At 47.5% G+C, this 14346-nt stretch overlaps 1 protein-coding gene across 1 annotated transcript in view; it reads left to right on the plus strand.

Moving 5' to 3' along the window:
• Nucleotides 1–12799, plus strand: part of LOC104467378 (ran-binding protein 10) — a gene marked incomplete at both ends in the record, with an annotated part of 50679 nt that extends 37880 nt beyond the window's left edge. The window contains 4 exons of the mRNA XM_010081138.1: nucleotides 2658–2842; nucleotides 8556–8668; nucleotides 11797–11905; nucleotides 12651–12799. Of these exons, the coding sequence (XP_010079440.1) occupies nucleotides 2658–2842; nucleotides 8556–8668; nucleotides 11797–11905; nucleotides 12651–12799 (556 nt within the window). The remainder of the gene's footprint in view (nucleotides 1–2657; nucleotides 2843–8555; nucleotides 8669–11796; nucleotides 11906–12650) is intronic.
• Nucleotides 12800–14346: the final 1547 nt, after the last annotated feature.

Here is a 14346-nt window from a genome sequence, read left to right on the forward strand (position 1 = left end):
AGTCACCATCCCTGGAGGGGGTCAAGAAACGTGTGGATGTGGTGCTTCAGGACGTGGGTTAGTGGGTTGGGTGGTGCTGGGTTGACGGTTGGACTTGATGATCCTTGAGGTCTTTTCCAGCCTTAATGATTCTGTGATTCTATGATTCTATTAAATGTACAAAAGCAAAATGTGGAAGAGTGAAGAGTGGGATTGCAGGGGTGCAAAGGGCCAAAGAGGCTAAAAGCAAGTCAAGATGGACAAGGGGGTTGTGAGCAACTGGCCACCAACATCAGAGGGAAGAGGTGGTGCAGATGTCACAGGGAAGGTGTGCCTGAAGAGCGTGACAGGGGAAGCGTCTGCCTGTTGGTGGTCTCAGGGATGATGTCTCCCTGCATCAGGCAGGGTGGTGGAGATACGTGTAGCTCCCAACAGCTGCTAAGCAGAGAGGACACGTCCCACATGTGAAAAATGGAATTTTATTTGAGACAAGTTGGGGGTAGGCAGCTTCCCCTCAGAGACAAACATACCCAAAAGTGCCTGAAAAATACCTGCTATCTTGTAACTTGGGGTTTTTTTCTTGTAACTTCCAAGTTTTTGGGGTATCTGATTCCTGGCTTTACAAGTACTTGGGTTCATAATACTAAAAAATTAAGTTACTAAAATGTCTCAAGTATGGACTGTGGAAAAGATGTGATCCCTCATTAGAGATGTTCCCTTGTCAGTTAGGTTTGAAAGAAAGGAGAGATGGACTTTAAATATGGTGTTTTCCTCCGGTAGCTCTTCCTGTACCATGCTGTGTTGTCTTTGCACACCTCCAACCCAGCGACTTCCTTGGTGTGAGAACAGAAAGGAGGTGTGCTGAGTCAGCAATGATCCAGTCATCCTGATTTCTGATTTCAATTTCCAGCCTGTATTTATAGATTCAATTTTTTTTCCTTTGGTTTTTTTGAGATTTGATAATTTGAAAGGTAGAGCAGGTTGGTCAGGACCTTATCCAGTTGAGTTTTGAAAATCTCTGAGGACAGAGATGCTGCAGCCTCACTGGGAACCTGTTCCAGTCCTTCATCATCCTCACAAGGAAGAATTTCTTCCTAATGTCCCATCAAGATTTCCCTGGCTGCAGCTTGTGCGCACTGAGCACCTCTGAGAGGAGTCAGTCTCTGTCTTTTTTATCACCTCTCTTCTGTGAGTGCAAGACTTGCAGTTAGATTTTCCCTTTTGCCTTCTCTTCTCCAGCCTAATTCCCTTGGCCTCTCCTCTGGCCATGGTAGCACAACGCTGCTGGACCTCGTTTGTGCATGTCTCTCTTATCCTGGGGATGCGGAGATGGGGAGCGGAGGAAGTACTGCAGATGTCACCACGCCAGCGAGAGCAGAGTACCCACTTCCCACGACGTGCTGGCTCCAGTTTTGCCCGTGATTAGGATTCTGCTGAGTTCCGCCTCATGGCGCTCTTAATACCTTTAGTAAAAAGTAAAATCCACAACTACAGTAGGTCTCAAGGGGAGATCAATGACATTGTCGATGTCTTAGGTCTCTGCAATAGCAAAGAATTGGTTGAATAAATTTTCCAGATGATTGTAGGATAGCCCATGCCCCATGCTACAGAGGAGGAGAGAACTATCCCAGCTTTCTTTAGGATGACCATCTAACTACTAGTAGTAGTAATTCTCAATGAGTTGACCTAGAGAGAGAGGTCTGCTCCTCCACGGATCTGACGTCTGACATGGGTTCAACTATGAGCAAGACACTGCAACCAGTTAGCTCCCCGACGTCCATTTCCCTGCATGCATCGGCGTGCCCTGCCCGTGACAGTGAATGGAACATGCTCTTAAAAACGTGATGCAGGGCGAGAACCAGGCATCCCTGTACCTTCTCTGATGCCCTTTCTCTTCTTCCCATATTTAAGTGGGCTCAGGGATTCAGTTTGTATCCATAAGCTTATCTTTAAAATAGCCTGACTTCAGAGAACTTCTAGATAGACTTTTACCACCTGTTTTCACTTAGATCATCTTCTTTGGAAGCTGAATTGCTGGCTGGATTTTAGGGGTATTTTCCCGCTGTTAACCTTTTTCTTTTCCCCATGTTTTGGGGTAAGTGGGGTGTCAGAGCTCCCATTTGCATCCATATGCTTGTTCGTAAAATAAAATTCATCTCTCAGTAGTGGAATTTCTTGTGTGGATGGCGTGCTGGCTTGGGATCATCAAAGACCTAACCTCAGAGCTCCGCTGCCATCCGTTTCCTTTTCATCAGACACGTCAAATATTCTGACAGCAGCTTCCAAGGAATAAGAGAGTTCGGTTGAAACGGTGGAGAACAATCTGTTGATTGAGATGGTGCCCCTTTATTTTTTTAAAATTATTATTTACTGACTGTTGAACTTTGGTAGAAATCGCAGAAAACTAAGCCGGAAAGTGGACACGCTGTAGACAGCAGCCGTGGTGTCTGTCACTGGCTGCTGAGGGATTGATCCCATTGTGCTGGTTTGATGCAATAACTTTTAATAACTGCACAAGTCACGGGGTTCCTTGAGATGTACGGGAAGGGCTGTTGCCCCTTCCCATTCCATTCCATGGTTCTGTTTAAAGAGCAGCTCTTTGGTCTTACCAAACCACGCAACTGGAACCAGAAGGAGAAAGCTGTGTTTAATATAGGGTTCTTTTTCTTCCTTCCCAGTCAAATCTCTACCCGACAGTGGGTCTCCAGACTCCAGGAGAGATAGTCGATGCCAACTTTGGGCAGCAGCCGTTTGTCTTCGACATTGAGGACTACATGAGGGAGTGGCGAGCGAAGATTCAGAGCACCATTAAGCGCTTTCCCATAGGAGACAGACTAGGCGAGTGGCAAGCCATGCTGCAGAAGTAAGTCACTGTTGTGGTGTTCAGCCTCTTTTGTTCTCTTAAGCTTTAAATACTTTTTTTAAATGCTCTTTATGCTTTCTTATGTCAAAAATTGCCAGTCAGTGCACTTTGCTCCAATTGTTTTACCCTCTGTTTTGTTGTTGAATAGTCTTTCCTCTGTGGATTGCTGCTGTTTCAAATGTTAAAGGTATGGGAGAAGTTTGCAGCCAAAGCCTGCATGAAAGCCTGTAGGAATGGAGGTGATGCACTGGGGGAAGGGGAGTGGAGAGGACACCATAAAAACTCTAACAGAGGAGAAAAGCCAGGACGTAAGTCAGATGAATTCAGAAATGAAAGAGCAAGAAATAGCCTAAGCCAAAGGCTACCAAACCCAGCCGAACTGCAAACACAACTGTCACACTTCATAAATTTATGATTAGCAAATGCATTTCCCATGGCAAAAAGGATGGACTGGAACTTGGTGAGAATGGTGAACAAGAGTTGTAAGAGGTCAGGAGTATCTTCTTCCTGAAGAAGAATGGTTGACTAGGGCTCCACAGCTCGGCCAGAGGTGATTGAGGGAGATGGACTGTAGTTGGCTGTTAGTCATTGACACCATGAAGAGCACAACTAGAAAGTGATTATTTTCTTGTTTCTCAAAGCACGAGAATCAGAGAAAAAGCACCTTTTGGCTTAAAAAAAAAAAAAAAAATTCACTAAGTATCTGAAACTGTGGGACTTGCTGCTACAAGCCATTGTGGTGGTTTAAGTGGATTTGAAAAGATACACATTTAAATAGTTACAGTAATTCATGGAGGCCAGCTCCATAGTTATATTTTAAACCTTCAGGTCTATGGCTGTTGCTTCTGTCTCTGTTTACTGATAGCTCCATGTTTCACCTTTTTGTTTTATTCTTTTCCAACCTCGTACTGGTCACTGTATCCCAGAGGCTTAGACGCAGTGATAATCGCATGCATGGGACCACTCTTGTTTTCTGCCAGCCTTGTATCTAGTTATTTGCAGATGATTCAGGCCAACCAGCAAAGCTTTTAAAAACACCTAGCAGAAGCTGTTGAAAACAGTAACAATATGTTTAAAAACAACGGAGTTTTTCTCCAAACTGCCTTGGTTCAGGAGGAGGGGAGGATGGTGGGCATGGTGCCATGGTTCCCAAAGAGCTTCAGAAGAGTCAGGCAGCGATGTGCTGAAAGGACCTGGATGTCTGGCTTGGACAAATCCATAGGAGCACTGCTAAAGGGTAGACGCGTCAGGCATGTGGAGAAATAGCACGTGGCTTTGGTGAAGGTGAGCCAGCAGGCACGTTGGTATGGTTCCTGGGCTGCCATCTTTGTCTTGGAAGTCCTTGAGAAGTTCCCTTTGCTGCAGACGAAGGGGGGTCTATGCAGCCAGCAGCCTGATGGGGATTATGGATTGTTTAAAAGAGAGACAAGAGAAGGAATGAGTGAGGGAGGAATTGTCACTGTTGGAGGATGCAGCTGTAGGGTTGCACGTGGAGGTGTGCTGGTGGCATCTGTGCTGCTGAGGATGTTCAGAAACGATGGGCAAGAAGGGACCCTCCGGGAAGGAATGAGGTCTTTGCGCTATGATGCATCATTGCACGGAAATGTCAGCTCATTGCTTTTGGTAACAAGCAGGGGAAAAAAATGCTAGGATTTGTTACAGGAAAAATGGAGGACAAAAATCATTCTGTCACTGTGTGAATATATGGTGCACCCTTAACATGAATACGATGGGATGTTTCAGTTCTTTCCTCTCAAAAAGTATGTAGTAGAAGTGAGAAAAGCATGGGAAAAAGCAGACAAGATATGCAAAGGTATGGGGTGGGTGTAAGGCGAGGGACAACTATACAGACCCCCGGTATTGAAGGATATGATTGTGAGGGGTAAAGCAGAAGTGTGAAAAAATATCTTGAATAGCCTGGGCAAGGTAACGAAGGAACAATTGTAAGAATTAAAGGACATCAAGTGAAGTTGACCAGACGGCACATTTAGAAAAAATAAAGGAGATTTTTTTTCCACACACTCTGCCGTAAGATGTCATTTCATATATGCCATGTTCCTCTGTGTTTGCTTTTGCTGGTTGGGAGGCACACCTACTGGACCAACTGGATGTTTAGTCTGACCCATCATGGATGAGACTTAACAACTGGCACTGACTTTCACATTGATTTGCGTTCTGGTGTACTGGATTGTTGACTTTATGAGGTCATTTCACTCTCTGTAGTGCATCTTGTCAGGCTGCGGAAAGACAGGGTCCGCTTTTGGAAAGCTTGGGCAGCAGCCAAAGAGAATGAAGAGGTTCACTGGTATTTAAATGGAAATATTTAGTTCCTAGCGCTCAAAAGGCAACTTGTTCAGAAAAAGGTCTATGCCCTGCATCTTTGAAGATAAAAGCACCTGCACTGGGTGAGAGCACTGGTCCATCAAGCTTAGTTTTATAAATATGTTAACAGCAGGTTCCTAGAGCACTCAAGTGTTTTTTCCTTTCCCTGGTTAAAAATGACCATTTTTTGCCACCCTATTATTTGACTGGGTATTTAGCCATGTTGGACCTTTCCTTTTATCATGTGGTAACACAATTTCTTTGAGAGGCTTTGCTGAAAGACTGTGTGAAATATCTTTGCACAACCAAGTGGACTGCAAACGTATCTCTCTTCTGCCTGCTTCCAGGCTCCCCCAAAAATCATAGAACCATTAAGGCTGGAAAAGACCTCAAGGATCAAGTCCAACCATCAACCCAACACCCCCCAACCCACTAACCCATGTCCCGAAGCACCACATCGACACGTTTCTTGACCCCCTCCAGGGATGGTGACTCCACCACTGCCCTGGGCAGCCTGTTCCAATGCCTGATCACTCTTTCAGGGAAGAAATTTTTCCTAATATCCAGCCTAAACCTCCCCTGGTGCAACTTGAGGCCGTTTCCTCTTGTCCCATCACTTGTTCCTTTAGAGCAGAGCCCAGCACCCCCCTCACTGCACCCTCCTTTCAGGCAGTTGTAGAGAGTGATGAGGTCTCCTCTCAACCTCTTCTCCAGACTAACCAACCCCAACTCCCTCAGCCGCTCCTCGTCAGCCCTGTGCTCCAGACCCTTCTCTAGCTTCGTTGCCCTTCTCTGGACCTGCTCCAGCCCCTCAATGTCCTTCTTGTGGTGAGGGGCCCAAAACTGACCCCAGGATTCAAGGTGCGGCCTCACCAGTGCCGAGTACAGGGGCACAATCCTGCCCTAGTCCTGCTGGCCATACTATTGCTGATGCAGGCCAGGATGCCGTTGGCCTTCTTGGCCACCTGGGCACACTGCTGGCTCAACAGTGGGCTCCGTGCACCACACATAATGAATGAAGCAGGAGGGTGCAGCCTTGTTCGTTTGAGCATTGAAGTGGTACCGTGCAGAAGGAGGAGAACTTAATGTAATTGGTACAGAGAGGCGTGCAGTCGAGTTCTGTTTGGAAGAAGAAGATCCACAGATGGTAGAAGCCTCCCTCCCACCACCATGACGGCCCGAGGTGAGCCCCTGCATGCAGCACAGAGATCTGAGAACTTCTGCTCTCAACCACAATCAACCGTGGCTCCCGGCAGTAAAAGCGATTCCTTTGGAGAACCGGGGATTCTGAAAAGTTTTGTTTGCATGAACATATGTGATGGGTTTGCCCTTGGCTGGGGCCAAACCACACACCCACTCACCCAGTTCCACCCCCACCCAGGGATAGGGGAGAGAATTAAAGGGGTAAAGGGAAAAAAAGGACTCGTGGGTTGAGATAAGAACAATTTAATAACTAAACTACAAGAGTATTGAAAACAATACTATATACAAATATACGAATGAGTGACACACAGTGACACTGCCCCCCCACCCGATGACCAAGGCTCAGCCTGTTCCCAGATAACGATCCCAGAGCAGGGAGAGTCCCAAAACCGCACTCACGGAACGGAGAGAACAGTCCGAGCGTCCCAGACCCAGAGCTGACCGGGGTGTGGGGGGAAAGGCCTTGGGAGAGCGACCACCTGGAGCGAGATGACCCAGAACAAAAGAGATCCGGAACCAGACTGGAGGGTCCTCACCTCTATACTGGGCATGACGCGTATGTTATGGAATAGATTATTGGCCACTCTGGGTCTCGATCTTGAACCTAAGATCAAATCCTGGGCTGGTAACTGGGGCTGTGCTCCCTCCCAGCTTCTCCTGTTTGCAGACAGCCAGAGAAGCTGAAAGACCTTGGCAGCCGCGTAAACATCACTGTTATCAGCTTTCTTCTGAGAACAAATCCCAAACACAGCCTCTTGCTCGCTATTGTGAAGAAAGTTAACTCTGTCTCTGCTTAACCCAGGACACCAGGTCACGTAGGTCCCAGTGGAGTGCGATAATGTCCCCCCACAACTCCAGGAGAGGTGCCCCTGGATGCCGCAGTGCTGCTGTAGTAGGGAGCTGAGGCACAGAGCTGAGACGTCATTGCTGAAAATCATCCTGGCACGGTGACCAGCGTGCAACGCTGCTATGTCCCCACGCAGGGACACTCCCGTGGGGCCACGGGCAGAAGTGGCATGGGGAGGAGCTTTGTAGAGCATTTCAGTCTTTGCAGCATTGAGCCTCTGACACTGGCTACAGAATTCCACTGAAGCAAGAGTTGGCTTTTCCTATCCTGCCAGCCCGGATCCAGCGTTCCAGCCTGGCTGAGCCAGGGCCCCCCGGCTGCTGTGTTCGACAGGGAGAGATGTGCTTTGTTCCTCCTGGCTGTGCCACGCCAAGGGCATGGCTTGCACCAACTGTGGCCAGAAGCACTTGTTTTTAAAATACGTTTTAAACATGACACACCTGCTTACAATGTCACATCTGCAAATTGTTGCTGACTCATAAAATACTTCTTTCTTGTACTGAAAGTAGCTAAGTTGGATGCATGTTTTGAGCTGTGACTTGGACAGATTAACACCAGCTTCATCATGAGAAGCCTATTTTGAGATTCATCACTAGGAGCTCTGAAATCCTCTGCTGGCTTTTTAGGCTTTGTGAAATTCTGGTGAGCGTTAACATTTACCCATCATGTCCTGGGAAGGCCCAAATGCTTTAGAAATCATCTGTTCAGAAAGATGGTTTTGTTGTATTTCTTTTCTGACAGTGATGCTACCCCCTCATCCCCCTCCTGCAACATTTTTTGAAAATACAACTTTAAAATGTGTGAATGTTTATAAAGTCAATGCTGACGGTCTAGTCTTTGTAAATGAGCAGATAAGAGTGTCTGTGAATGTGTAGAGTTCATAAGGAGATTCAACTCTCAAAGACATAATTGCTGGCAAAATAAGTGATGGAAGAAATTCAGGACCCGCACCTTTTTTTTTTTTTTTTTTTGAGATCTACTTGAAAGCCATGAGCCTCTCTGAGGTTCAGATTTTATATCTCTATAGGATGTCCCTGGCAGTAACAGTGGCTGAGCCTTGGGCAGCAGTAATGAAATAAATTGGGAGCCATGTTTTGGGTTTTTTTTCTTTGTTTGTGGATGTTTTGTGGTTTGTTTTTTTTTTTTTTCCTGAAGAGGAATTTAGAGTCTCCCTTCTGATTGCTGAGGACCAGTAAATTTACTCTGTCTGGACCCAGAAGTAGGACCCTGGTTGTGTCCACTGAAATTGCAATTTTTGTTGTGTTGATTTTTTTTTTCTCCGGTTTGATTGCCCTGTTTTACCAACACCTCTTCATCTGTTTATGTTTTCTTGTTTTCTAGTATGGTTTCTTCCTATTTGGTTCATCATGGGTACTGTTCGACAGCAACTGCCTTTGCCAGAGTCACAGACACCACAATCCAGGAAGAACAGACCTCAATAAAGAATAGACAAAGTAAGTCTCTTGCGTAGTTGTCCCCAAAGTCTGTCATGCTGGCCACGTGTAACTGGGTTGCCCAGAGAAGCTGTGGATGCCCCATCCCTGGAGGGGTTCAAGGCCAGGCTGGATGAGGCTTTGGGCAACCTGGGCTGGTGGGAGGTGTCCCTGCCCGTGGCAGGGGGTGGCACTGGATGGGCTTTAAGGTCCCTTCCGGCCCAAACTGTTCTGTGATTCGATGATCTTCAGGACTGTGCAGAGAAGATGAAGTGCTGTAGAAGTAGGAGAGTTACTCCACGACAGTACAAAGCTGTCTACAGCATACTGCTGGCTTGGGTTGCTGTGTGTGGGTCAGTACATCTTGGGGACCAATTCTTGGAGCACTTTTCCCATCGTCAGTGTGTCCCCTTCACCCTCTGCTGTCTTTTCCTGAAGAACTGCCCTGTTCTTTCCATTGCCTAGCTGCTCTGAGAAAGGACCTGCATGTGTTGAGGAGAGTTACATTTTCTGGTAGGCTTGGTTCATTTTCCTCTGTCTTGTTGCAATTGAATAGCTGAATCCTGGAAGAGGTGAGGTGACTCTCAGCTTTGAGTCCAGCAGTCTCACATGTCCCCAGGGCAGAAGGTGTGTTCTTGAAGGTAGTACCGAATTGGGGAAGAAAGGAGCTGGTTACCTTGGACTTTACCTGAACCGAGGTCACTGTACACCAGAGGTCCCTTTGGATTTGGGGTCTTCCATGCAGTCTGTCAGCAGCCGCAGTTTAATTAGCATGGGCATAGGGACCCAGGCACATCGATCTATTTTGACTACAGCTTCCAGAGTTAATGAGTCTTCCAGTCCCTTTGCACATTTTGTCTTCAGGGAAATGTTTTTGCATACTGAGGGTTTTGTAAATTCGCAGCCAACATCTTTGTCTCACACTAGGTGAAGAATTTGTATTCTGTGTGTGTTTTGGTCACTGCTGTTTGCTCCCAGGCGGTTCATCTCTCAGTTGGTCGGGCTGTAAGTGCTTCTGGTTCCTGCAGAATAATCATAGAATCACAGAATCATGAAGGTTGGAAAAGACCTCCAGGATCATCAAGTCCAACCGTCAACCCAGCACCACCCAACCCACTAACCCATGTCCCCAAGCACCACATCTACACGTTTCTTGAACCCCTCCATGGATGGTGACTCCACCACTGCCCTGGGCAGCCTGTTCCAATGCCTGAGCACTCTTGCAGTGAAGAAATTTTTTCTAATATCCAGCCTAAACCTCCCCTGGTGCAATTTGAGGCCGTTTCCTCCTGTCCCATCACTTGTTCCTTTAGAGAAGAGGCCAGCACCCACCTCACTGCACCCTCATTTTTTTAGATAGTTGTAGAGAGTGAATAAGGCTTGCAGCTTTCTCCTGCTGACCATTTCGGGTTTCGTTTTCCTATTCTCAAGCTTAGCCCGCAGAGTCACAGAACACTGGCGTGTTTTCTGCGTTCTCCTACCTGTTGAATACACACTGCGTCCTGCTCTGTGCATTTCCCTTCCCTTTGTCAACCGGTTCTCACATGACATCCATCAGGTGCATCGTCCCCTTTGTAGCTCGCTCTCCATACACTACATACGCTTAGCCAGCGTTTGGGGTCACCTGGAGACTCTGCTTCCTACCCAGAATAGCTGCTGCCCGTTAGTGCTGACCGGCTCTGTGCTTCCCAGGACACGCGTGACGCAGCCCTGGCCCCCGCCAGCGGTCGTGCTGGTGTGGGATTCACTGGTACAGCCTCCGGGAGGCACGTGGGACAGTGCGGGCTTGTTTGGACAGGCGACGGGCAGATGGAGGGAAGGAATAGAGAGCTGTGAAGTTGGTGTGAGGAAAACACAGATGGGAAAACAAAGAGAAGGGAAAATAGAAAAGGCGGTGACATCTGTGAGAGCTGCCAAACGAGGCGAAGAAGAGAACTGTCAAAAGCAGCGAGATGTGAAAACAGACGTGCGAGGACCTAGAATGTGAAACTGAGGGCGAAATGAAGGAGGCTGTGGTGTGAGAGCTGCGTCCTTGGGCTTAGCTTTCCGCTGGGATAACAAGCAAATAGACACTGAGAAGTGGAAGCCAAGACAAGTCGCTGCAGATTCTTACTGGGGATTGCTAGTGGGGGTCACTGTCTGGGCCTCCAACGGCTCCGGACTTGGGAATGCCTGTTGGTATTAGAGCCTCTGCTTGCAGAGCACCTCGCGGTGATTCAGAACCTCCTCTCTATTGTCTGTAAGGAGTCCTGGAGAAACAGAGAGGGAAGTCCAAGGCATTTTGAGTTGTCAGTACACGTAGTGTGTGAACCTCTGCACATCAGCGGCTTCCCTGGGTGTTGTGGGATCGGATCAGTGACTGTTGAGTCTTGAACTTGTGCCTTCTGGCCCACTGAAGGAATGTACCTGGGACTTGAACACCCAGGATGACAGATGGCTTCTGCCTCATATCTTTGCACCTCCTGGAAATGTACAGCTTGTTGAGTTTTTTTCTAGCTTAGTCCGAGGCTGATTCCTGGAGCTGGCTGCCAGGTGCCACATCCTCATTGCAGGTCCAGCTCAGGTTACTTCTCTGGGAATATATTGAGGTGGTACTTGCAGGAACCCGGTTTTGGTGGTACAATTACTTCTGCTTTGAGGTGGGGACAGTGGGGAAGCCGTGCTGTGCTGTGGTTCAAGCCCACAGACCCTCTAAGAATACTCTGCTCATCTGGTGCTCAGCCATACAGTAACCTTCCGAACATGAACCAGCCAGAGGATAGAACGTGGAGGTGACCTAGGTGACCCTCTGAAATTGTAATTTCCCCATCAGCCTCCTTGCTCCTGTCCCATTGTCATGTCCTGCTTTCTCTTCCATTGCCGCATAGCTCTGTGGCGAAAGGACCGAAGTCCCAGCACACCCCACGCCAGCACACCGGCTTCATCTTTCAGATCCCTCTACTCATGGTGTTTGTGAGCGACGGACAGATTCCCTCTCCTTTTCCCAGGCTTTTCCTCATCCTAATCCATAATAAACAGAGCATGGGCTGCAGTTCTCGCCAGCCCCTGTGCAGGGTGGCAGTGGGGCGCTGCGTGGCACGGTCAGCCATCTCTTCTGGCCCTTCTTGTTGGCCGTTACTGTGTGTCAATAGGTCTCCTTCTGCTTACAGGAATACAGAAGCTAGTATTAGCAGGCAGAGTGGGAGAGGCTATAGAAGCCACCCAGCAGCTCTATCCTGGCCTCCTAGAACATAACCCCAACCTGCTCTTCATGTTAAAGTAAGTATGAATAGCTTTATACTCCCTAATGCTGGCATGTGTCGATGAAGGAGGGAGGACAGAGGCTGTCCAGCCATCCCAGCTGGCTGCACACCTTGGGCTGGGTTCAAACTGGTGGAGATCCCTTTGGGAGCAGGTGGGGGAGGACATGGATTCAGTCCTTTGCACGGTGCTTGTAGCAATGCAGACGTCGCCCTTTTGGTGCTGCTCACACCCAGTTGGGCTTTGCCTCGTGAGGTCAGGCAGAGGTGGGTCTTCCCAGCCTTCTGAGACGTGGAAGGACAGTTCACAGTAAAGCTAAGTGGGGAGCTGTCCTCACTGTCACTGCGGGTGTTGTATTTTTTACCTTTCCTTGTCTATTCGCCATTGGCCACCAGCATTTTTAGGTTGATGGAGTAGTGGGGGAACTATGATGTTTGGTGGATTTAGTATCTTCTCTCTGAAAAAAAACCCTTCCCAGCTGAATTTTGGAGTACCTGCAGAGGTGAAAGCATGCTGTAAGGGAACAGTTTCTTCTTAGCACAGTGGAAATAAACTCACTTTTTGGAAATGTCTCAACATTCATTAGCATCAAAGTTGCAGCTTCTGAACTCCTTTCTCCCCTAGTATTATTTCTCACAATACAAAGGTACCAGGAGTCTGAAATGTCTTTTTCAAAGCCAAGAAATTTAGCTCAGAAAACCTCAATGCGGAGCATCTTGGCTGTCACGCACCCTTTTCTCCTTCTTCCCTCCTATGAAACCAGGTGTCGGCAGTTTGTGGAGATGGTGAATGGGACAGACAGTGAAGTACGTTGTTTCAGCGCCCGCAGCCCCCGATCCCAGGACAGTTACCCCGGGTCCCCCAGCTTAAGTCCTAGACATGGATCAAGCAACTCACACGTTCATAGTACTGGTAAGTGTGTTTTCTCTCTCTCCTGGTGAGAAGAGCAAATGTTAAGGGTTGATTGCTGTCCATATCCTGATGCTTTCTGTCCGTTATTCTGTGAAATGCTCGTTTCTTTTCCAATACCTAGCTGAGTGGAGATGCTGTTGTTGTGGGTGTCTCTATACTGTTACAAAGTCGGTTTTGCATTAGTTGTTTTCCCCAGACAATTGTCTGCAGAGCAGATTTTTTTCAGAATAAACTCTTGAAGGTGGCCTTCTAGTGCAGGCACTAGTGACTCAGTGTCACTGACCAAGCTGGAAGAGGAGGGTTGGAAGACAAAGCCTGTTTCCTGGAGTCTGTAAAAGTATTGCTTTCCAGTAAAGCCTGAGCAGAAGGTGCACTGTTCTGGCCAACTGAGTGAAAAGATTAGAGGGATGCCTTGCGTGAGAGCTTCTCCCTCCTCCATGGGCTCTGCCGTGCAAGCTCTAAACACGTGAGAAGGGAGCAGTTCTGTACCTGCAAACCCCATCTCTGAAGCATCAACTTTGTGCAGTTTAGGAAATTAAACTTTAGGATTTGTGGAAAGAACAAGATAAACCAGGACGCCCAAGATATCTTCTCTGAGTAATTATTGACTACGTCTTTGAAGATGGACTGGGCCAGGGAACACGACCTGCAGAGCCCCCAGAAACACTCTGAGCTGCTTCACCGAGCCTTGAACTGCTCACAGCCACCTGAGGGGGTTTTGTTTCGGTGTTCCTGCTGCTGCGTGTGACAAACTGTGGACAGGCAAACATTTAAGGGAAAGGAAGACCGTTACTTGAATGCCTCCAAGCTGTCACTCACCTTCCCAAACCAGTATCTTTGTTTCCTGTATCACATAGAATCATAGACTCATTAAGGCTGGAAAAGACCTCAAGGATCATCAAGTCCAACCGTCAACCCAACACCACCCAACCCACTAACCCATGTCCCGAAGCACCACATCTACATTGCAAGAAGCTCTGGGGATGTTTCCCTGGGTGGGTAGCCAGAACGCTCACATCAGGCCATCAGAGCTCATGTTAGTACCTGTTTTCAGCCAGGAGATGCCGATGTAAAAAAAAACCACAATGTAAGGCAGCATTCATATATATTTGTCTCCGTACTTGGGACACCGCCTTCCACGGTTCTCTTTGTTAGACCTCGTGCTTTCAAAATATTGAGAATTTCATCAGCGAGTGTTTCAAAGATGAAGCAGAGCTGTTGTACACATTCCACGGCATCTTTGTCATTAAAATGCACAAAACGGCCTTTTGTTTGGGTCTTTCTGTCATTATGGTAGAAAATATTACTCAATTCCTTAGCTGTAAATATAATTGTGGGATCAGCTGATGAATTTGGATATATCGCCATCACTTCAGAAGGAGCAGCTGTGCCAGGTCACATCCTGTAGCCAAGATCCCGCGGTCAGTATTGGTTGCCTAGGGAAGAACGTAGGGAGAAGACAAGTCCATAGTGAGGCTTTTCCAAAATATTCCTTATATTCCAAAATATTATTTATGTATTACTAATAATATAGAAATATTCCAAAA

The sequence above is a fragment of the Pterocles gutturalis genome, unplaced genomic scaffold (assembly GCF_000699245.1).
Source record: "Pterocles gutturalis isolate BGI_N339 unplaced genomic scaffold, ASM69924v1 scaffold6629, whole genome shotgun sequence".
Classification (NCBI taxonomy): Eukaryota; Metazoa; Chordata; class Aves; order Pterocliformes; family Pteroclidae; genus Pterocles; species Pterocles gutturalis.